The following is a 25,170-nucleotide window of genomic DNA, read 5'->3' as shown; positions in this document are numbered from 1 at the left end:
CCAAAAAAAAGTTAAAAATTATATATGTTTTAACCATAAATGCTCATCTTGAAGTAGCTCTCTTCTTCTTCTTCTCTATTAGAATTCCAGCAGTGTAGACACCGCTAAGAGTATTACTGCCCTCCACAGGTCAAAGTTTGAACTAAATTCTCATATTCAATATGGAATTCTAATAGGGAAGAAGAAGAAGAAGAAGAAGAAGAAGAAGAAGAGAGCTAGTTCAAGATGAGCATTTATGGTTAAAAAGTATATAATTTTTAATTTGTTTTTTTTAGAAAATGATGGATGGTTTCTCTAGATAAGTCCCTTATTCCTCTACTGGGATCATGTAGAACACTTTGAAGCCGCACTGAAACTGTAATTTTGACCTTCAACCGTTTGGAGTCCATTGAAGTCCACTATATGGAGAATAATCCTGGTTTTCATCAAAAACCTTCATTTCTTTTCGACTAAAGAGAGATAAGGACATGAACATCTTGGATGACATGGGGGTGAGTAAATTATTAGGAAATTTTTAATTTGACAGTGAACTAATCCTTTAAACTGGACTTGTATTTTGACATGAACTCTCAAACGATTCAAATCTCAGGACTCGGTGGAATCAGTTCACACTAACACAAAACACTAAAATATATAAACGTTACAATCTATTGTATCCAAGCATTTGGGAACCTGAAATAAACACAAAGAAACATCTATAAAAACTATTTTAAACGTGCTTTATCAAATTCCGACTTGCGATGAGAAAACTAACTGGAACCACGTGACCACGCCATCAGTTCAGTTATTCTGACGTATTATTCAGATCCATCATACCAGGCAAGTTAGCGACAATTACAACGTTTGAACTATTTCACGCCAATTACCTTTCTACACGCTTATTTTGTGTCTATGGTCAGGTCACGCCTGAAGGTTTTACTCAGACTTTTACTTTGACAGGTCGCGTTGAGAAAACGTTAAACCGGAAGTAGCGTTAATGTTTTCATAGGAGAAAGCGTGTAGAGACACTGCTAACGTAAGTCTGAAGTTTCTTATTAATTTTGACTCAGTCGTGTTTTTATTGTATATGTGCATAAACCACAATACTGCATGTACATGGTGCGTTTGATTTCATGGGTACAGATGCTAGAAATGCTAGTCAATAAATTAAAAAAGTGTCTTTTGTTGACTGTTCATTTCCACTGAATACAACAATCCCAGCCTTGACTTTGATTTTTTTCTCGTGGTCATAATTTTCTTTTGAAATAAGATTTGACGGCTTAGTTTTATCAAATATTGAATTCAATTTGGTCACCTACAGTTGTGAACGTGTTGACATTCTCATATGCTTATATTCATTTGCTCATATGGCTGTTATCTAGTCAATCTTTGCTGTTACTGCACATATACTGCTGATGGATGTATTGTGATTCACGTTTAAGAACATGTGAATGCAGTATTGTATAAAATAGATGTGTTATGTTTTCGTGTACAGTCACAATGGCCAGTCTGGAACAGTGGGTTAGTGACCAGCTCCATGACATCCTGGGTTTGAGTGACAGGTATGTGGCCCAGTTCATGATCGGTCTGGTGCAGAAGTCTTCTGGACCTCAGGACTTTGTGGCTCGGCTTCAGGAAACCGGAACCATCGACATTGATCAAAGAATCACGGCGTTTGCGCATGAGCTGTACAACAAAGTATGTTTTTGTAATCAGACAGTATGTTTAATGGGATTTAATGGGACACAATACATTTACTGTACATATCTATGTAATGACCTTTCATTTCAGGCTCCCAAAAAACATGTGGTGGAAAAACCCGCCCGAGCGATAGAACGACAAGTCATAGAAATGGAGAGAAAGAACAGAACCTACACTCTTCTGGAGGACAGTGAGAGCGAAGGAGAGACAGTCAAAGAAAGAGGAAAAGAGAAGAAAACAAAAGACCGAGACAAAGGAAAGAAGAGGAAACACCTCAGACAGAAACGAGAGGAAAGTCCATCGTCCAGTGAAGAGGACAAGAAAAAGAGGTGATGATACTCTAAAACAGGGGTTTTCAATCCTTTAGACTCCCAAATATGATCCTTGTGCGAATCTGAAAGTGAGATCTATCAGTTTTTATTATTGTGCTTTTGTTCTGAATGATTTCTCGTTTGATTTTTGTCTCCTTCAGCTCTAAGGTCACGAATGAGCCAAAAAAAGCTGCTAAAGAAGAGGAGGAGGAAGAATGGGAGCGGGAAGAGAGAGAAAGACTTCAAGATCTGGAGGAGAGGGATGCATTTGCTGAACGAGTGAAACAGAAAGACAAAGACAAGACAAGACACGTACTTGAAAGAAATGACAAGAAGGTAATGCAAAATACATTCTTACTCCAACAAAATAAAGTCTGCAAGTTTGTTATGGATGGATCTCTGTATAATCTGGTAAAATATGAGGGCTGATGATCTGCGCTGTATGTTTTCAACATCCCAGGCTTATGAGGAAGCTCAGAAAAGGCTCAAAATGGCTGAAGAGGATCAAAGGAAAATGGTGAGAAATATTTACATGCACAAGTATGATCTGTTGCTAACTGGAAATTTGGGGATGTTAACCTGATTGCCATAACCCTTTTAATAACCCTTGTGATTGATATCTGTTGGCATTCAATGCGGTCTCTTCAGCTTCCAGAGTTAAGGAAGGAGTCACGTCGGCAGTATCTGAGCAAAAGAGAGCAGGAGAAGCTGGAAGACCTTGAGGCTGAAATTGCGGACGAGGAATACCTCTTCTCCACTCAGAAACTCACCGATAAGGAAAGGAAAGATCTAGAGTACAAGCGGCAGATCAGAGACCTGGCCCGAGACTACAAGAAAGCAGGAGCCAAAGAACAAGAGGAGAGGAAGAACAGATACTACATGCCAGAAGAGAAAAGAAACAAGGTGAGCTACAGGGGGATTATGGGATACTTTAATTCAAAATGGCAAACCTATTCATCAAGGTTGCATTAAATTGATTAAAGTGACAGTAAAGACTTTTATTATGTTACCAAAGATGAAATGAATGCTGTTCTTTTAAACTTTCTATTCATCAAAGTATCCTAAAAACATTTATAAATTTCATAAATATTAAGCAGCACAACTGTTTTCAACATTGATAATAATCATAAATGTTTCTTGAGCACCAAATCAGCATATTAGAATGATTTCTGAAGGATCATGTGACACTGAAGACTGGAGTAATGATGCTGAAATTCAGCTTTGCATCACAGGAATAAATTACACTTTACAATATATTCAAATAGAAAGCAGTTCTTTTAAATTGTAATACAATTTCACAATATTACTGTTTTGCTATTTTTTATGTGATCAAATAAATGCAGCCTTGGTGAGGATAAAAGACTTTCAAAAGCATAAAAAAATCTCTTCTATTTTTCCATCCTTTTCAGTCCATTCCTCAAAAAGACATGGAGCTGGAGTTTGAGGAGACTCCCAGAGAGGGAGGCGGGGAGCAGGGCCGCTGGGAAGAGGCGAGAGTGGCCACTGCCACCCTGCAGTTTGGGGCCAGAGAAGAGCGGGAACGGCGGATAAAGGAGGAGCAGGAGAAGTATCAGCTCATTTTAGAGGAAGAGGAGATGATCAACTTCGTCAGCACGGCCATTACCATGAAGGGAACGCTGTCAGAGAAGGTTAAAGAATTAGATGCTGTGTTTCATTATATTTCTGTGTAGAGGTGTGAATCTTCACTTGCCTCACGATTCGATTTCAAATCAGAGGGTAACAATTAGATTATGAAGCGAATCTCGATGCATCACAATGCATCTTTTCCTCCAATTCTTTTATTAATAATAATTATTATATTAATAATCACAATTAGGGCTAAATAAAGCAAAATAAAGTCTGTGTTTACGTAATATATATGTGTTTGTTCTGTGTATAATAATTATGTATATATAAATACACACACATACAGGTATAAAGTTTAGAAATATATGTATGTATTATAAATGTATATATTTATATATATATATTTTATATTACATATAAACATAAATATTTTATATATAAATATAACATTTTTCTTAAATATATACATGAATGTGTGTGTATTTATATATACATAATTATTATACACAGAACACACACATATATATTACGTAAACACAGACTTTTATTTTGTACTTCTATCACAATTAGGGTTGTCAAAAGCACCGACTTTGGTACCAAGTCGGTACTGAAATGTAGAAAATGTGACGATACCGACATTTTGAGTGCTGTTGGCCATTGTGTTCATGTGCTCAACAGATATGTCTGCGATTGGCTACAGTGATCAACGCTTCAAAAACATGTTATAAATAGACATCTTTGACGCTCTTCATGGAGCGTTTGAGATCGTATTGGTGTGTGCGTCTCGCATTTTTCCTCATTTAGCATTTATGTTATTTTTGTGAAAACCAAAACAGACACAAGTGCTTTGCTTACAACTATTTTATTATTATAGCCTATAGTAACGCTGCATTCACACAGGGCGTCAGCATCAACGCTTCTCGTTTACTTTGAATGGGTGACGTCATGCCTTGCTGAACTGAATTGTGGGTGCCGTTGCGTCACTTCACTCGCATTGCTCATGGCAGAAGTTGAAGATTTCTCAACTTTTCAAGCGCCAATGCAGGCGTCAGCCAATCAGATCGCCTTATGCAAACACCCAAGAGCAGTCGCTAGACAGTTGCGTTCATGCAACACCGAGTAATGTGATTGGTTGTTATCACTATAATGGTCACCTCAACACAAGCTTCAGACATGTCCTCTGTCAAGTGTTGATGCTGACGCCCCGTGTGGATGCAGCGTTAAGAGTACTTTATTTACCATAAAACAGTACATTAATATGTATGATAAGCCTATTTAATTACTTATTTTTTTTCTAAAAATCGATTCTTTGGTTTTTATGCATAGATGCAGAATCATTCACATGATCAGCATCGAAAAAACAACAGCATAGATTCCACAGCTTTATTTCTGTATATCTTTAATAGAAAAAGTAACAACAATCTTGTATCTTCATGTTTTTGAACTGCAGGAAAGTGAACCTGAGTTATCACAAGTTGAGAAAGACAAGCTGTCCATTCAGGAAGTGAGACGTAGCCTGCCCATCTTTCCTTACAGAGAAGACCTTCTAGCCGCCATCAAAGACCACCAGATCTTGGTCATAGAAGGAGAAACCGGATCTGGCAAGACCACCCAGATCCCTCAGTATCTCCTGGAAGATGTACGTGCTTATTATAAAACATTTATTTGCAAATAGCTTTTAATTTCAGGGTTTGCGTGAATCCAGTGGAGGTCCATGTGTGCATTTTTAGGTTTCACGTGAGAATGTAAAGTAATCAGGAACATGTAGATCCTTTCAATTTCATAAATGACTAAAAAACAAACAAACATAAAAGCAACAAATAAATATTTTTAAAGATGCGTTGTGTCAGAGTTCACGTTTTGGATGGAACTCGACTTGCGTACAGCCGTTACCGGAAGCCAGTGATTGTAGTTTATAAAGTTATACTTCACTTCAGAAGGCCTTTATTAACCACCTGGAGCCATATGGAGTACTTTTTTGGGCTTCAAAAAAAGAAAAAGAAAAAAATACCATTCACTCCCATTATAAAGCTTGAAAGAGCCAGGATATTTTTTTAATATAACTCCAATTGTGTTTGTCTGAAAGAACAAAGTCATATACACCTAGCAAAGCTTGAGGGCAAGTAAATCATATGATAATTTTCATTTTTGGGTGAACTAACCCTTTAACATCATACTAAATGGTTAGTTCACCCAAAAATTTGATTTCTGTCATCATTTACTCACTTTTCTTCATCTTCAAAACACAAATGATGATATTTTGAATGAAATCTGAGATTTCTGTCCCTCCATTAAAAATGTATTCACCCAAAACTCTGATGCTTCTAAAAGTTCATTAAGGATCCACATGGATTAATGTTTGATTCATAATTAAGTCAAGGCATGAAAGTTGAATTTCTTAATTGTCTTATCTTTTGTCTTTCAGGGTTACACTGAAGGAGGAATGAAGATCGGCTGCACTCAACCTCGAAGAGTGGCGGCCATGTCTGTAGCAGCTAGAGTTGCACAGGAGATGAATGTCAAACTAGGAAATGAGGTAATAATCCATCTGCTTATAAAGTGTTGCGATTTATAAATGATGATCCTGCAGACTTGCCCATTGTGTTTGTGTACATAAGAGAAATTCAAGTGTTTAGCATTATTTTTTAATTGTGACAAATTTCAGCAGTGCTGTCTTACTTTCCACAGGTGGGCTACAGCATCCGTTTTGAGGACTGTACATCAGAGAGGACCATCCTGAAGTACATGACTGATGGCATGTTGCTCAGAGAGTTTCTTACAGAGCCTGACCTTGCCAGTTACAGGTAAAAACGTACCATACAGAATTAATATTTTTGACTTTTTTTTATTTTTTTTAAATATTGGTCTGCTCTTCATTATTGTATTCTCTGTTCTGATTGGCTGTCCTTCTCTGTGTTCAGTGTGGTCATCATCGATGAGGCCCACGAGAGAACGTTACACACAGACATCCTCTTCGGTCTAATTAAAGACATTGCACGTTTCCGCCCTGATCTGAAGGTTCTGGTGGCCAGTGCCACTCTGGACACTGAGCGTTTCTCCAGCTTCTTTGATGATGCACCTGTGTTTAGGATTCCAGGCCGTAGGTTCCCTGTGGACATCTACTACACAAAGGTAATGGACCGTAATTAAAGCATTGATTTGCTTTGTCATACACAGTGTAGTATTTTCTTTTCTTGCTGGACTAAATGATAAGCCATGATATATATATACACAGTACAGTCCAAAAGTTTGGAGCCACTAAGATTTTTAATGTTTTTAAAAGAAGTTTGGTCTGCTCACCAAGGGCTACATTTATTTAATTAAAAATACAGTAAAAAACAGTAATATTGTGAAATATTACAATTTAAAATAACTGTTTTCTATTTGAATATATTTCACAAAGTAATTTATTCCTGTGATGGCAAAGCTGAATTTTCAGCATCATTACTCCAGTCTTCAGTGTCACATGATCCTTCAGAAATCATTCTAATATGCTGATCTGCTGCTCAAGAAACATTTATGATTATTTTCAATGTTGAAAACAGTTGTGTACTTTTTTTTCAGGATTCCTTGATGAATAGAAAGTTCAAAAGAACAGCATTTATCTGAAATACAAAGCTTCTGTAGCATTATACACTACCGTTCAAAAGTTTGGGGTCAGTAAGAATTTTTATTTTTATTTCTTTGAAAAGAAATGAAAGAAATTAATACTTTTATTCAGCAAGGATGCATTAAATCAATCAAGTGGCAGTAAAGACATTTATAATGTTACAAAAGATTAGATTTCAGATAAACACTGTTCTTTTGAACTTTCTATTCATCAAATAATCCTGAAAAAAAATATTTTACACAAATATTTTGTACAATTGTACACATTAAATGTTTATTGAGCAGCAGATCAGCATATTAGAATGATTTCTGAAGGATCATGTGACACTGAAGACTGGAGTAACGATGCTGAAAATTCAGCTTTGCATCACAGGAATAAATTACTTTGTCAAATATATTCAAATAGAAAACAGTTATTTTAAATTGTAATAATATTTCACAATATTACTGTTTTTACTGTATTTTTAATTAAATAAATGTAGCCTTGGTGAGCAGACCAAACTTCTTTTAACTGGACTGTACTGTATATATATGTATACATATATATATATATATATATATATATATATATATATATATATATATATATATATATATATATATATATATATATATATATATATATATATATATATATATATATATGTGTATATGTGTATATGTGTGTGTGTGTGTGTGTGTGTGTGTGTGTGTGAACCTTGACCACAAAACCAGTCATAAGTAGCACAGATATATTTGAAGCAATAGCCAAAAATACATTATATGGGTCAAAATTATTGATTTTCCTTTATGTCACAAATCATTAGGATATGAAGTAAAGATCATGTTCCATAAGGATATTTTGTAAATTTTCTACTGTAAATGTATCACAAATTTATTTTTGTGAGTGGATATGCATTGCTAAAGATGATTTTCTCAATATTTTGATTTTTTTGCACCCTCAGATTCCAAATTTTCAAATAGTTGTATCTCAGCCAAATATTGTCCTATCTTAACAAACTTATTTGTTCAGCTTTCAGATGATGTGTAAATTTCAAATAAAAAAATGTAACCCTTATGACTGGTTTTGTGGTCCAGGGTCTGATTAATTATTATATATTTAAATAGAAATTAATACTTTTATTCAACAAGGGTGAATTGATTCAAATTTTTAATTTACAAAAGATTTCTATTTCTAATAAATTCTGTTCTTTTGAATTATATTCATCAAAGAATTACTGAAAAAAAAATATTAACTGAAAATATTAAGCCTCAAATACTGTTTTCAACATTGATAACAATAAGAACCATTATTAATAATTGAGCACCAATAATAATTTAGAATAATTAAGCATCAAATCAGCATATTAGAATGATTTCTGATGGATCATGTGACACTGAAGACTGGAGCAATGATGATAAAAATGCAGCTTTGATCACAGGAGTAAATTTAATTTAAAATATATTCAGATAGGAAATGGTTATTTTAAAATGCAAACATATTTTACAATATTACTGTTTGTACTATATTTTTTATAAATAAATAAATTCACTCTTTTTTTAGAATGTAATTTTGTCATTTTTATGAAAATAAATATTTTCTGAAGGATCATGTGACACTGCAATGATGATGAAAATTCAGCTTTGATCACAGGAATAATTTTAATTTAAAATATATTCAAATAGGAAATGGTTATTTTAAAATGCAAACATATTTTACAATATTATTGCAAGCATTATTGTTTGTACTATATTTTTTATCAAATAAATTCACTCTTTTAGAATGTAATTTTATGTTATTTTTATGTAAATAAATTTACTTACTGTGCAGTATAATGTTGGGATGTGTAAATTCACTTTTAGCATTTATAATGATTGATTTTAGTCTAGATGCATTATTAATTTTATTATTAATTTATTCAGACTTATGTTATAGAATTGTAATTTCAGCCATTCTTGGACATGGTGTAAGAATCCAGTTAGTGATTTCTCTGACCTGTTTTTGCCTTAATTTGTACATTGTTTGCACATTGTTAATATGAATTGTCTTTCGTTTCAGGCTCCAGAGGCTGACTATCTGGAAGCATGTGTGGTGTCAGTGTTACAGATCCATGTCACTCAACCGACTGGAGACATACTGGTCTTCCTCACAGGACAGGTCAGTCTTGATGCTCAGCCTGTTTATAGTTCATATTTCCCTTCTGGGCGGACATGACTGTATCCATCAATACATAAATCTGTTAAGATTATAAATAAATAAATGCATCTATTACATCTGAGTCACAGTATAGCAATACTCCATGGGCTAATATGTTTTTCCCATTAACTTGTCCCATTAACTTGTCCCATTAACTTAAATTATGCATTTTCTTTAATATATATAAATAAAGTGGGGGAAATGTAGAGAGATTGATTATGTAAGTCAGAAGAAAGATAACACTCATGCAGCAGTGTTAAATCCTTTTTTTTTTGTAACTTGCAAGATAATATAATACCAAGTATAGTGTTATAAATGTATATTTTTTGAAAGGTACACCAAGTAGCTTTTTTTTTGTTCAAAATTAACAAAATATAAATGAGTCAATACATCATCAATACTTCTTCCAAAACATGTTTTTGTCTGATTCACTATGGTAAGCCTGTTATAAGTGTTTATATTTCAGACCTGACGGGATGTTTCTCATGGGAAATTGTGTACATACATCACTCGCCCGTGTGTGTCTTGTCATAGGCGTAAATAGAGCAAAGTTGATGCATGTATGTTGCGGGAGTGGCAGAGGTTAGTGAGAAAGTTTGACATGGAGCAGCTAAATCTCCAATCGCCCATTTAAAAAACAGAGGAGAGTCTGCTGGCAAAAAGAATGCAACAGAGCTCGTAATAAAACAAGAAGAGGGCCAAAATTTTGTAAATCCTTACTAGATTTGCAATGTTGCTAAATGTGGAAATACGTCATGACAGTGAAGAGGTTTTTGGATGAATGAATCTTGATTAGATGACATACATTTACACTAAATACAAGCCTGCATCACCCTGCTTCCCCTTCCTGTCTCTTTCCACTCTCTTTTCAAAAAAGCTTAAAAAAACGTATGAAAAAAAACATAATAAAAAAAACTTTGCTTTTTGAGATGGGAAAGCTACGTGATAAGGCAGAAAGATTTAATCTGTATTATAATATAGGGAACGTTTATTCCAAAAAGTGGATCATTAATATTACTGTATTAATAGACTATATTTATATTGGTAATATTGACATGTACTGTGTCCTCTGGTGTTGCAGGAGGAGATTGAGACTTGCTGTGAACTTCTACAGGAGAGATGTAGGAGACTGGGCTCTAAGATTTCTGAGCTCCTTGTTCTGCCCATCTATGCCAACTTGCCCTCAGACATGCAGGCAAAAATCTTCAATCCCACTCCGCCTGGAGCGCGCAAAGTAAGAGTGCCATTTCCTTTGTCGTCCAGAAGGGGGCAGCATGTCTGTTGAAGTCTATGGAAGGCTACAAATATTTACTTCTTTATTCATTATAGCAGATGCTATTATCTAAAATAAAGCAAAAAAAAAAAAACCAACAACACACAAACAAACAAAATGCAAACTCTTATGTTAATGTTCTTCTGTAGAAGCTTTATTTTATTTTATAGGTCATGTTGATAAATACCCAAAACTCTGAAAATGAATTTCTTGGGTAATTGTTTGTGGTTTTGTGCTGCAGGTTGTGGTGGCCACAAATATCGCAGAGACATCTCTCACCATTGACGGCATCATCTACGTTATTGATCCAGGTTTCTGCAAACAAAAGAGCTACAATGCAAGAACAGGAATGGAATCTCTCATTGTCACACCCTGTTCACGAGTAAGAGAACAACAAAAACATTTTGTCACATTTATCTGTATAGAGGGCAGTGGACACAAAAGTATTCAGACAAGTCATGCTTAGAGATTTACTAATGACAAGTGGCATATTGTAAAAGGAAAGATAACACAAGCAAACTTTTCAAGTAAAAACAAGACACTTTTACTGGTTGTCAGATATTATTAGAACATGTTCATATTTTCAGATACATTTATTAATTTATATTTATATCATTTTTAAGCATAAAAAGGCCATATTAAAGTAAATTTGCATTACTATCTCAGGTTCAATTAATAAGCTGTTTCATTGAAGGTTAAAATTGATGTGTGGTATTAGAGGTTGATGATGTTTTATATTATCATGCAGGCCTCTGCCAATCAGAGAGCAGGTCGTGCAGGAAGAGTGGCTGCTGGGAAATGTTTTAGGCTGTACACCGCCTGGGCCTTTAAACATGAGATGGAGGAGACCACTGTCCCTGAGATTCAGAGAACAAACCTGGGAAATGTGGTTCTGCTGCTCAAAAGTCTCGGTAAGTATTAATGAATCAGTTTGACTTTACCATGACAAATCTACATGTCAGCTTGATTTCTATGCACTGCAGTCATTAAAAAGATCAGTGAAGAATCCATTGGCATGTTTCCGTTTAAGCTTGTAGAGGTGGCTGTAAAGTATGTGGAATGTAAAATATTTGGAAACTTATACTTATACTTAAAAATGTGTGGATATCATTGAATTTGTTGCAAAATATCAAACCAAGAGGAATTATTTTAAAGAAAAACAACACAAACACACTTTCCTAACTAAATATATGACAAAAAGACATTTCCTAAGGTTTTAAAATATAAAACAGTAGATGTACTGTTCAAAGTGAAGAAAATGATTTGAACACTTTGTGACTGACAAATGTTAGTAAATCATGTAATTAATAAATGTTATGAACTACACCAATAAGAGAATATTGTGATATATTATTACAATTTTTAAAATTACAGTTTTTTTATTTAATATATTTAAAGGGTTAGTTCAACAAAAATGAAAATTATGTCATTAATGACTCCCCCTCGTGTTGTTCCAAACCCGTAACGCCTCCTTTCATCTTCGGAACACAGTTTAAGATATTTTAGATTTAGTCCGAGAGCTTTCTGTCCCTCCATTGAAAATGTTTGTACGGTATACTGTCCATGTCCAGAAAGGTAATAAAAACATCATCAAAGTAGTCCATGTGACATCAGTGGGTTAGCATCGAAAATACATTTTGGTCCAAAAATAACAAAAACTACGACTTTATTCAGCATTGTTTTCTCTTCCGGAATCCTTTCCATTGAATTGATTCCATTAAATTGATTCCATTGAATCATTTCATCTGTCGGCGTTGGTAATGCACTTTTACGTCGTTGTTTTTGGCAATTAGGACATCCGCGACCAAGAAAAAAATATAGCAATACCAAAATACAAACAATGTAGAATAGCTTGAATACAGTGTGCGTCTCCCTCTGACTGTAAACGAAGCTCGGGCGCACCAGATAACACGTCATCAGTGTCTTATATCAGCAGCGTCACTGTGGAGTCGTGAACCCGGATTGACAACAGACCCGGAAGAGAATACAATGCTGAATAAAGTCGTAGTATATATATGTATATGTATGTGTGTGTGTGTGTGTATAATATGTGAACCCCTTGCAGAATCTGTGAAAATGAGAATTATTTTAATAAAATAAGAGGGATAATAAAAAATGCATGTTATTTTTTGTTTAGTACTGTCCTGAGTAAGATATTTTACATAAAAGATGTTTGCATTTAGTCCAGCCACTGCTGGAAAGGGTTCAAATATGCAAAAAAAAAAACTGAAGAATCTGCAGGAGCTGGAGGATTTTTCTGAAGAACAGAGCTCAGTTTAACTGCTCAGGACAAACAAGAGACTCATGAACAACCATCACAAAACAAACAAACAGCCGTGGATCATCAGGTAACCACACACAGTATTGAGAATCAAGGGTTCACATACTTATGAATGAGCTTATTTTAATAAATTCAGCTATTGTTTTGTCTTGTGAACTAAATGCAAACATCTTTTATGTAAAATATCTTACTCAGGACAGTACTACACAAAAAATAACATGCATTTTTTATTATCCCTCTTATTTTATTAAAATAATTCTCATTTTCACAGATTCTGCAAGGGGTTCACATACTTTTTCATGCCACTGTATGATTATTATCAATGTTGAGAGCCGATGTGCTGCTTATTTTTCTGGAAAACGTGATACAGTTTTTCAGGATTTTTTGATGAATCGAAAGTTCAAAAGAACACTTATTTGAAATGGAAATCTTTTGTAATTTGATCTTTACTGTCACTTTTGATCATTTTAATGCATGCTTGCTGAATATTAATTCTTATAAAAACTTCCATTCACCAATTAAATTCACCTGGCACTAGTTGGTTAAAATGACATTCAGACATGTTAAATATGGCTTAAACAGCCAAATAATTTTTAGGGCATTCTAATAAGGTTAGTAGTGTTGAGTGCCTTCGTAATTATTTTTGTTATGAAGGGCAATGGCAGTTTTGGGGTGTGGTACATAAAAAATTGGAACGTTAATTTAATATGTGCTTAAGATCTAACATGTTTTTCCTGATCTGTGCATTAGGTATAAATGACCTGATTCATTTCGACTTCATGGATCCTCCTCCTCACGAAACGCTGGTGTTGGCTCTGGAGCAGCTCTACGCTTTGGGCGCCCTCAACCACCTCGGTGAACTCACTAAGGTGCGAAAAAAATGAATTAAAATGCCTACAGTTTTGCTACATTTGGTTTTCTAAACCCTTATGTACTTTAATGAACTCAGAATTGTGTTCACATTCACAACACGTATACAAGAAGACTTTTCGTCAATAAGGGTTCTGGACATGGAAATTAAGTATAAATATTCAATAAATGACTCTAAAGCTGCACATTTACAAATATCTCATGGAAATATGCCAATGATTTGACTTGCTTTTGTTCCTCTTGCGCTGTAGCTCGGCCGAAGGATGGCTGAACTTCCTGTGGACCCCATGCTGAGTAAAATGATTCTGGCTTCTGAGCAGTGAGTCTAATTTGCAAAAAAAATCACCTCAGTTTCCCTGTGAAACCATTATTTTCAAGCTTATATGCACATTTTTTTTTACATTTAATCATCATTACTCTTTACCTGGAGTGGTTATTGTAATGTTCTGAACATTGTTCTTTGGTCTCTCCTGAAGTTATAAGTGCTCTGAGGAGGTTCTGACCATCGCAGCCATGCTGTCAGTGAACAACTCCATTTTCTACCGCCCCAAGGACAAAGTGGTCCATGCTGACAACGCTAGGATGAACTTTGTGGTACCAGGAGGAGATCACATGGTGCTGCTCAATGTATATACACAGGTGTGTTTATGTGTGTGTGTGGAAACACAGCTCAAAGTTGCAGTCAAGCACTTATATGACCTGGTAGTTGCGGTAACTGAGATGTTTTGTTATTGTCAGAATACTTGTCTCATCTAGCGTGACTTCCTTATGAGAGATGTGCGGCAATTATATTGCTGAACAGGTTATGCAGGCCTGTGTAGGCGTACGTGCATATGTAGATGCTGAAGCAGGAAGTTTTTGTCTTGTGCAATTATAACTTTGGCATGAACAAAGTTTTGTAAGAATGACTGTTCAAACGGCAGAAACAAAACCCATATGCATTAAAAATAAGACATTTTAGGCACCTAAAATCAAGCATTTAGGAGTTCTTTTTGGTAATTAAATGACAGAATTGCTCAATAATTTAAGTTATAGATGAGGTTGTGTTTAGTAAACGTTCATTGCAGTTTAATTCTTTCACACTGTTGATCCTAATAGTATTTGTACCGTATAAATATCACTGCTTTGCAAGAATACTTCTGCCTTTTCTGAAAAAAAAAGTCAGATGTTGTTGACCTCACAGTCCCAAACAACATTTTTCTAACAATTTATTCAACCTTTCAACTGGACCTTACTATGCTTATATTTTGTAAAATATCAAAATGTTTTCTGCCATATTTTTATTGATTTATTACAACATTCTTTAATTACATATTGTCATATGAACAACCATTTAGAAAATGGCCTCACAAACCTAAAGTATAAATCACATAGTCATTGGTTCATAAAGTAATCTGGTCGTGCATGCACAAAACACGCAATTATTGTCACCAGAAAAGAAAATGTATACCATAGACTCTCTGATTCTCAGTCAGTGGGTAGAAAGCGGTTCCCTGTTCACTTCAAATTGGACATAATCCTATAAAGACTCACGAATCACTGAGGGAGTCCGTTGTGAACTCAATAACTCCTCTGAATGATTCACTGCCTATACTCTATATAATCTATATTACTGACTGGTTCACAAGAGTAATTTTTTATCACATATTGGACTTAACTGCTTACGCTGTTTGCCATTGCATGTACAAAGCAGCATTTTTTTATTGTCAGAAAGTAAAATGTTTTCAGTAGTCTCTCTTTTTTCTTTCGCTGGGTAGAGAGTGGTTTCATGTTCAAACGTAACCAAATAGAGTGGTGCAGGTATGACTAATGACTAACCTGGAAGACTAATTTGTCCCTGTATCCTTCAAGATTTTACTATGGGTTTTATAATGTTTTTTTTTTTCAATTTATGAGTAAAATAAAGCCTGTATATTAAACATAACTTGACGATACTTCAACTTTTGTTCTACAACGTAATTTTCACCCATATCAAAAATGTGAATTTTGAAGCAGTTATATTATTTTTTAAAACATACCTGCAAAACACTTGCTTTTTGGCGAAACTCACCGTTTTGAATCAAAATATATCATTTATGTGCATCATGTAGATCCGAAGAGTTTTTTTTTTTTTGGGTGTGGGGGGTGTCAGGGTGAGTTTGCAGGCACAATAAATTGAAAATGGGCTACTTTCCCATAGACTGGAGTGAGACCGTAGACGCCTCTCGAGCTCTTGTGATCTATTTGGGCGCTCTGTGGTGTGACTGACACATCGCTGTAGCGCTTCAGTTCAAACAGAGGCAGAGCGCACGTGAACCAATCATCTCTTCTGCTTTACAACATGAAATAAACATGAATGGATGTAGGATGAATGACCTACGTCACTGTGACGTCACCGCTCTAGCTGGAGGCAAAACATAAGAAGAACTCATAGCAGGCGCGCTAAAAGTTTGAGGTTTTGACTTTAAAATGTCGTCTAGTTGTGTTTTTGGCTGCCAGAATAAAAGGAACAGGACTTTTGGTTCAAAACTTAAGTTTTACCAGATCCCGGCAGACATTACTTCACAGAAACCAAAAAGATAATTGTGGTTGAATGCAATACGGCGTACAGACTGGACGGAGACGATCATAAATAATGCTCGTGTTTGCTGTACACATTTCATATCAGGTAAAATAATCGATGCATATGTAATGGTGTGTTGGTTTTATCTTGTACAAATCAGCACGTTTCTGTTTTATAGGTGAAAAGTTGCCAACTTTCTGTGCACTAGCTAGCTTAAATGTTAAACAAACATACAGCGATAGATGTGTGTGCCATCCTTTGAATGGTCTCTTAAAATAATCCACATTGCTAGCCATAATCATAGTTAGCCCAGCGTTAGGTTACATTAGACAATAAGCCTTAAATTATCCAAACCACCCTAAAGTAATTCATATGTTGTCTAAGAAATATCCAAAACTTAAGTTAATTTACAAAAATAGCTGTCACAGTCCCGCAGAGTCAGTGACTGTACATATTCGGACAGTTCTGAACCTTCTTCTGTATCTATGTTTAATAAATCTTCCTAAAACATGCTAGCTTACACTTGTCAACATTGAGTCCAGCGTCTCTTTTTGCCTCCAGCTAAGCCCCACCCACCAGGAAACGTTGCAATGTTTACAAACTTTTAAGGGGTCTATACCGAAGGTATGTTGAAAGATACAGTACAACTTACTGAAATCCGTATCTTGTCATATGTAACATTAATCGATCATTCGTTGTTTCAAGAGCGGAATAGCGCCAATAAAATAGCTTGTAAAAATGTCACATTTACCGTAAAATTTACTTCAGATGTACTCCGCTCAATGTACATAAACTTGATAATCAGCTACAAAAATGAACTTGGAGAGGAGCATTTTGATAAATATCCACTTTGACTATATAAAGGCCATTGCATATTCATGTACTGAACATGTGCTTCAATATTGAATAGAAAACCGTTTTATGATGGTAACCATTTAAATGTTAAGGCCGATATTAAAAACGAATGGAAACATAATTGTTGTTAATAATTTGTTATAACATTATTATATTATGTGTAATTTATATGTAAGTACAAATCGATTAATTTTAACCTTTAATATTATAATGATGTACCAGCTGTGGTTCCCTTTCTAGTTTACAGCAATAGTTGAGAGATTTTTTTCTTTGAGGAAATTCGCCATGTACTATACCTGATAGGCCCCAATTTAATAATTATTGAATTGAAGGTGATCAAATTAAAATCAAATCGCAAGACTCTGAATCAAAATCGAATTCAAATGTGAAATTTGTGTTCGTGTCCAGCCCTAGTGTCAATAAATGTTCTTTTTTTATTTTTTTACTTGAAGCAAATGTTTTTTCCATTTATTTCCATGTCAGAGTTCACCAGAATGCTTAGGTTACATGTTAAAATCACGAAAATGCCCCCAGACCACCCTATTACTATTTACTTTGCAAACATGTCACTTTTTTCACCACTTTGGAGTTTGCAGGTAAGTTTTAAAAACATATGTTTCTAATAAGTAACTAAATTTGGAGTTTGAGTGTGTAGTTTACATTTTAGAATAAAACTTCAATGTATCATCAAGTTGTGTTTACCAGAGGCTTTATTTTATGTTCTTTCATTCAGGTTAAAAAACACTAACTCAAGTGAGTTTTGGGAATATTTATGACTGAATCAGTAAAAAGAATGTCATTTGTTCATGTGAGTCATTTGTTTGCAAATCAGACTTCATTGCTCACACTGTTGGTTTAATGGGTGCACAGAAAACAAAATGTATTAAATAGTCTCTCTGTTTCTGTCAGTGGGTAGAGAGCGGTTACTCCACTCAGTGGTGCTTCGAGAACTTCATCCAGTTCCGATCTATGAAGAGAGCTCGAGATGTGCGTGATCAGCTGGAGGGGTTGATGGACCGGATCGAGGTGGAACTGTGCAGCTCCAATGGTGACAGCGTGCCCATCCGCAAGGTGATTTCCTCATTTCCTCCTACATCTCTTCCTTTCTCGCATTTCCTCCAGTGATATTGTGTTTGGGCAGAAGCCTGCTGTTTTGCATGTGATCGTTATCTTAACTTTATGAACCTAAATTTAGCTTTATAGACTGAATTCCCTTAAGTTTCGAGACACTCTTACTTGAGGCCCTCTAAAAAGATTGAAGTAGAATTTGTGGTGCAATTTCCATTGTCAAATATTTCTCTTTAGGCCTTTTCACATTGCACTTAACCCAAGGATAAAATTTTTTTTAGTCCGGGGGGTATTCCAAAAAACAAGGTTAACTTACCCTGAACTCTCTGTTGATTAACCCTAACCTTGCTTATTCAAGGTATGCTGGTTCCAAAAATGCCTCCGGAAGTAAGTTTTAAAAAAAAAATTGATGATTCACCATGGAAACTATTGCTAAGAAAAATTGCACCATTCTACTTCCTCCTTCTTCTTTTTGTTTAAAGGCGATTTACATAACCTAATCAGTGCACATCGCCACCTGTTTGGTGGTTGCACAATCATTTTTTTCAATCTTTTCATTCACTAAGTAAACATAATTCATTGAGAACAAGAATTATATTGTTTGTTTGATGCTAATTATTTAATAACATAACACATATATTTTATTATAGAAATTATAGCATAGAAAACATCCTGTTATAAAAAGGATAAACAAGCAGATCCATGTGTGAGATGACAATAAAATAAATACATATATTAGAAATGAATAAACATTTGAACATTACTGCTTTATAATAGTGATATATATATATATATATATATATATATATATATATATATATATATATATAACACATACACATACACATATACACATATACAGTTGTGCTCAAAAGTTTACATACCTCTTGCAGAATCTGCAAAATATGAATTATTTTAACAGAATAAGAGGGATCATGCAAAATGTGTTCTTTTTTATTTAGTACTGTCCTGAATAAGATATTTTGCATAAAAGATGTTTACATATAGTCAAAAAATAGCTGTATTTATAAAAATGACTGTACAAAAATTTGCATACCCTTGATTCTCAATACTGTATGTGGTTACCTGATGATCCACGACTGTTTTTATGTTTTGTGATGGTTTTTCATCACATTGTTTGTCCTGAACAGATAAACTGCCCAACATTCATCAGAAAAATCCTTCAGGTCCTGCAGATTCTCCCATTTTCAAGCATCTTCTGCATATTTGAACCCTTTCCAGCAGTGACTGTATGATTTTGAGATCCATCTTTTCACACTGAGGACAATTGAGGGACTCAAACACAACTATTAAAAAAGATTCACTGACACTCCAGAGGAAACACGATGCATTAAGATCTGGGGGGTGAAAATTTTTGAATTTGAAGATCAAGATAAATTTTACTTAATTTGTCTTCCAGGAAACATGTGAGTATCTTCTGTAGCTTTCTATAGGCAGTACTAAATGAAAAAATTAGATATTTAAACAAAATAAGACAAATTTAGACATCTTCATCTTGTTCAAAAGTTTTCACACCCCGACTTAATGCATCGTGTTTCCTTCTGGAGCATCAGTGAATGTTTGAACCTTTTTTAATAGTTGTGTTTGAGTCCCTCAATTGTCCTCAGTGTGAAAAGATGAATCTCAAAATCATACAGTCACTGCTGGAAAGGGTACAAATATGCAGAAGATGGTGGAAAACTGATGAATCTGCAGGAGCTGGAGGATTTTTCTGAAGATCAGAGCTCAGTTTAACTGCTCAGGACAAACAAGAGACTCATGAACAACCATCACAAAACATAAAAACAGCCGTGGATCCTCAGGTAACCACACACAGTATTGAGAATCAATGGTATGTACATTTTTGTACGGTCATTTTTATAAATTCAGCTATTTTTAGACTATATGTAAACATCTTTTATGCAAAATATCTTATTCAGGACAGTACTAAATAAAAAAGAACACATTTTGCATGATCCCTCTTATTTTGTAAAAATAATTCATATTTTGCAGATTCTGCAAGAGGTATGTAAACTTTTGACCACAACTATATATATATAATATACATTATGTATGAGCACTGACAGGTGAAGTGATGAACACTGATTAATAACACTCTTCATCACGGCACCTGTTAGTGGGTGGGATATATTGTGCACAGTGAACATTTTGTCCTTAAAGTTGATGTGTTAAAAGCAGGAAAAATGGGCAAGCGTAAGGATTTGAGTGAGTTTGACAAGAGCCAAATTGTGACGGCTAGACGATTGAGTCAGAGCATCTCCAAAACTGCAGCTCTTGCGGGATGTTCCCGGTCTGCAGTGGTCAGTTTCTATCAAAAGTGGTCCAAGAAATGAACAGTGGTGAACCAGTGACAGGGTCATGGGCGGCCAAGACTCATTGATGCATGTGGGGAGCGAAGGCTGGCCCGACCCAACAGACGAGCTCCTGTAGCTCAAATTGCTCAAGAAGTTAATGCTGGTTCTGATAGAAAGGTGTCAGAATAAACAGTGCATCGCAGTTTGTTGCGTATGGGGCTGTGTAGACACAGACCAGTCAGGTTGCCCATGCTGATTCCTGTCCATCACAGAAAGCACCAACAGTGGGCACATGAACATCAGAACTGGACCAAGGAGCAATGGAAGAAGGTGGCCTGGTCTGGTCCATGTGGATGTTACTTTGACACATACCACATACCTAAGCATTGTTGCAGACCATGTACACCCTTTCATGGAAACGGTATCCTGGTGACTGTGGCCTCTTTCAGCAGGATAATGCTCCTGCCACAAAGCAAAAATGGTTCAGGAATGGTTTGAGGAGCACAATCCAATCAAGCATCTGTGGGATGTGCTGAACAAACAAGTCAGATCCATGAAGGCTCCACCTCACAACTTACAGGACTTAAAGGATCTGCTGCTAACATCTTGGTGCAGATACCACAGCACACCTTCAGAGGTCTAGTGGAGCCCATGCCTCGACGGGTCAGGGCTGTTTTGACAGCAAAAGTGGGACCAACACACTATTACGAAGGTGGTCATAATGTTATGCCTGATCGGTGTATAACTGTAACTATAACAAATTTAGTTACATTAATATAACTATATTAAATATATAACGTGCTTAAGAGGCAACTTCTGAATGCCTCTTAAGCAAACTAACCCTGGAACATGACCTGCTCTGGAGCAGGTTATGTTCAAAGAGTACATTGCTATGGCTGTTTACATACCCTGAAAGTTACCTCCGTTTTTTAACCGAAAGTTGAGGTTATGTGCTTACTTACCCTTAAACATACCCAGGTATGTCACATAAACTGCTTTCTTAAAATGTTAAACAGGGAACTTCAATCAAACTTTACTTAAATAACATTTCAAGAGCAAATTTGTGTCTCATGTTTTTGTTTTTCAGAACTTCATGTTCTGTAAGAGACTACTGTCACTATGAATCATCAGTATTTAAAAAAGATGCTCTGACATGTCAGAGCATTTCAAGAGGCACACTTAACACAATAGCTGAACGCATGCATACTTGCTGACTCTGCGTTGCTACGTTTAATAGATGCTTTTGTATATTTAAAAGAGTTTGGCATTGATGAATGCAGGTTAGGTGACTAAGAATCATTTGTTGCATGAGTAACACTGAGTGCACAAATCCTATTATCTTTCAGCCACAATAGAAGAAAATGTTTGAACATCCAAATACATTCTTGCATTTCTGCAACGCTGCTCATTATTGCAAAATGAAATCAGTCATTTGTACAGTTTAGAGGTGATTATATGAAAATTATTTGACTTTAAAATGCCACGATTGATCAGAATTATATATTTCAGAGAGCCGTGTAATAAGAATTAATAAGACATTGTAGTGCAACTTCACCACGTTATCTAAATGTGCTTTCTTCTTCTTCCAGGCAGTGACTGCGGGATATTTCTACCACACGGCACGCTTGAGCAAAGGGGGTTATAAAACAGTCAAACACCAGCAGACTGTTTTCGTCCATCCCAACAGCTCACTTTTTGAGGAACAGCCACGCTGGATGATCTACCACGAGCTGGTCTTTACCACCAAAGAGTTCATGAGACAGGTGTGAAAAACAGAAATATCACATACCCTAAAGTAAATACCCTAAAGTCTTGCCAGCAGGTTTTGAATGGGCAAGTACTTAATTATTTTTCAGAAAATGCTTTATTTAAATCCTTTCATCTGTCTTTCAGGTGATAGAGATTGAAAACGGCTGGCTGCTGGAAGTGGCTCCTCATTATTATAAGAACAAAGAACTAGAGGACAGCAGCAGTAAAAAGATGCCCCGCAAACAAGGCAAAGCCCGTGAAGAACTGGGCTGATCCTGAGATGAGACGAGCAAGAGACTCTTCCACCCAATATTACACCGAATCGGCACAGACAGACCGGAGATCAGCAATGTGAGAATCTCCAGCAGTGTTCAGTTGGAAATTGTTGGACGTTTCGTTTGGTAATTTGCTGATCTGTGTAAAATATTTTGGTGACTCGTAATTTTATGTTTGAGCTAAAGTTGTTTTCATGTGTTTGAATGAGGAAATATATTTTTGATTACAAGTATACACGTGTTTTTTATTATTATTCAGATATGCTGATATAGGATATGACCTCTGAAGCTATTTAAAGAGATATGCCTGGATGTGAGATGAGTGTTATCAAAGGTCATGTTTTTTAAGGTTATTAAGACAACAGTGTTTTCATAAATACACAGAGATTATGTTTTCAGCCGTATCTGTTACGCTGAACTTCCTGCATGTGTCGGTGAAGGCTTTTGACCTCAGGTGATTCTCTAAAATACATGAAGATATTAGGGAAAAGAACCAGGAGGAAATTTCCATAATCCAAAACTGGGATATTAATTTGGATAAAATGAGATGGACAGATACAGTGTTTAACCATGGACATAACAAAAGAAAAGGAGAAGGTTGTGCAATAAATATTTATTAATGCAGAAAGGTTAATGTGTTTCAACAGGCTCACCTTTCAGTATGGATATATAACCCAATCCAAGAGCAGATTTTTTCTACATGCAAAATGCTTTTAAATAAATTTATTTACATTTACCAAAGAAAAGCTCATTCTGTCCCCTGAAAAGTCCTTGTGCCAGAATGTTTAATGTATAGCCAACAGTCAATGATTGATATTTCGCTATGTCATTTGTAGTTTTCCCCTAAAGCTCCCAGATAAACAGAAAGAAAAGACGAAATTAGCCATTAGTCAATGAGTAGCTAAAGTAGTAAAATAAATAGAAATGTTTTTTCCTTAACCAGAAATCCATTTAAAGGTAAGGTGGGTAATTTCGGAGAGGCTAGCAATAGCAAGCTAGCTTTGAAAGCATGAGATCCCATCCTCCCTTCAGAGCTATGCCTTCTTCAAAACACATAAATGCAAACAGCAAAGCATCACAAAGACATCTACATGCCAGTATTCAGTAAGTCATAGCGTCACCTGCGGGCAACAGGAAATGGCATGCTTTGCACTGTAATTCACTCCCAGAAACACATTTAAATATGCCATGAAGTACCACAACACATTAAATCATGCACCACTTGGCTAAGTGCTAATGTATGTGATTAACGTCACAAAACAGGAAGTTGTTGTAACTCAATTATACAATGGGTGCGTTCACGCAGCCTCGTAATTCATGTAGTTACGAAATTCTAGCTTGTAAAAAGCGTTCATGTCCTCCTAGAGCTCGTAATAACAGCTTGTAAGATGCATAATTCCCAGTCCAATGATGTGAACAGCTCCGAATATAACGTCATGTGTTGTCATCTCAAGATTATTTTTTTTAAGTTCCTTTTTTTCCCTCATTAATGTACACACAGCACCCCATATTGACAGAAAAACATAGAATTGTTGACATTTTTGCAGATATATTAAAAAAGAAAAACTGAAATATCACATGGTCCTAAGTATTCAGACCCTTTGCTGTGACACTCATATATTTAACTCAGGTGCTGTCCATTTCTTCTTATCATCCTTGAGATGGTACTGCACCTTCATTTGAGTCCAGCTGTGTTTGATTATACTGATTGGACTTGATTAGGAAAGCCACACACCTGTCTATATAAGACCTTACAGCTCACAGTGCATGTCAGAGCAAATGAGAATCATGAGGTCAAAGGAACTTCCTGAAGAGCTCAGAGACAGAATTGTGGCAAGGCACAGATCTGGACAAGGTTACAAAAACATTTCTGCTGCACTTAAGGTTCCTAAGAGCACAGTGGCCTCAATAATCCTTAAATGGAAGACGTTTGGGACGACCAGAACCCTTCTTAGAGCTGGCCGTCCGGCCAAACTGAGCTATCGGGGGAGAAGAGCCTTGGTGAGAGAGGTAAAGAAAAACCCAAAGATCACTGTGGCTGATCTCCAGAGATGCAGTCGGGAGATGGGAGAAAGTTGTAGAAAGGCAACCATCACTGCAGCCCTCCACCAGTCGGGGCTTTATGGCAGAGTGGCCCGACGGAAGCCTCTCCTCAGTGCAAGACACATGAAAGCCCGCATGGAGTTTGCCAAGATGGTGAGAAATAAGATTCTCTGGTCTGATGAGATCAAGATAGAACATTTTGGCCTTAATTCTAAGCAGTATGTGTGGAGAAAACCAAGCACTGCTCATCACCTGTCCAATACAGTCCCAACAGTGAAGCGTGGTGGTGGCAGCATCATGCTGTGGGGGTGTTTTTCAGCTGCAGGGACAGGACGACTGGTTGCAATCGAGAAAAATTTAAGGGGGTCTGAATACTTTCCGTACCCACTGTACATCATAATAGGGAAAAAAAGACTATCGCAACTTCTGTTTCATAGCGACCTTATGGGGCCATTCACACTGAATGTATTTTTGCATTAAAACTGAAATGCAGGCAGTGAAATAAAAAAATGGGTGTAATCATATCATATATGAAA

The 25,170-nt window shown here is 35.8% G+C and overlaps 1 protein-coding gene across 2 annotated transcripts; it reads left to right on the top strand.

Moving 5' to 3' along the window:
- Positions 1–352: 352 nt before the first annotated feature.
- dhx16 (DEAH (Asp-Glu-Ala-His) box polypeptide 16) lies at positions 353–23,357 on the top strand. 2 transcript variants are annotated; one of them, XM_067365335.1, is made up of 21 exons: positions 353–491; positions 1,475–1,677; positions 1,771–2,009; positions 2,153–2,327; positions 2,452–2,508; positions 2,640–2,894; positions 3,401–3,640; positions 5,029–5,217; positions 6,004–6,114; positions 6,267–6,382; positions 6,500–6,710; positions 9,226–9,324; positions 10,445–10,597; positions 10,878–11,018; positions 11,385–11,547; positions 13,668–13,786; positions 14,039–14,106; positions 14,264–14,426; positions 18,094–18,255; positions 22,157–22,330; positions 22,461–23,357. In XM_067365335.1, exons 2-21 carry the CDS (start codon positions 1,480–1,482, stop codon positions 22,587–22,589), a joined length of 3,162 nt encoding a protein of 1,053 aa, XP_067221436.1. In that variant the 5' UTR covers positions 353–491; positions 1,475–1,479; the 3' UTR covers positions 22,590–23,357. The 2 variants fall into 2 exon arrangements, with proteins under 2 accessions (XP_067221436.1, XP_067221435.1); XM_067365334.1 differs by lacking the exon at positions 353–491 and adding an exon at positions 900–1,015 and having other exon boundaries at positions 22,461–23,356.
- The last annotated feature ends 1,813 nt before the right edge of the window (positions 23,358–25,170 follow it).

This window comes from Chanodichthys erythropterus, chromosome 17 (genome assembly GCF_024489055.1).
Source record: "Chanodichthys erythropterus isolate Z2021 chromosome 17, ASM2448905v1, whole genome shotgun sequence".
Classification (NCBI taxonomy): domain Eukaryota; kingdom Metazoa; phylum Chordata; class Actinopteri; order Cypriniformes; family Xenocyprididae; genus Chanodichthys; species Chanodichthys erythropterus.
Note: the sequence above shows the minus strand (reverse complement) of the source record. Positions and strands in the feature narration are given on the sequence as shown.

Bases quoted from the DNA above. Each gene is read 5' to 3' on its own strand.
- dhx16 (XM_067365335.1), top strand. From the start codon at position 1,480: ATGGCCAGTCTGGAACAGTGGGTTAGTGACCAGCTCCATGACATCCTG. The intron at 2,328-2,451 runs GTAATGCAAAAT...TCAACATCCCAG, and splicing joins TTGAAAGAAATGACAAGAAG to GCTTATGAGGAAGCTCAGAA. The intron at 6,383-6,499 runs GTAAAAACGTAC...CTCTGTGTTCAG, and splicing joins CCTGACCTTGCCAGTTACAG to TGTGGTCATCATCGATGAGG.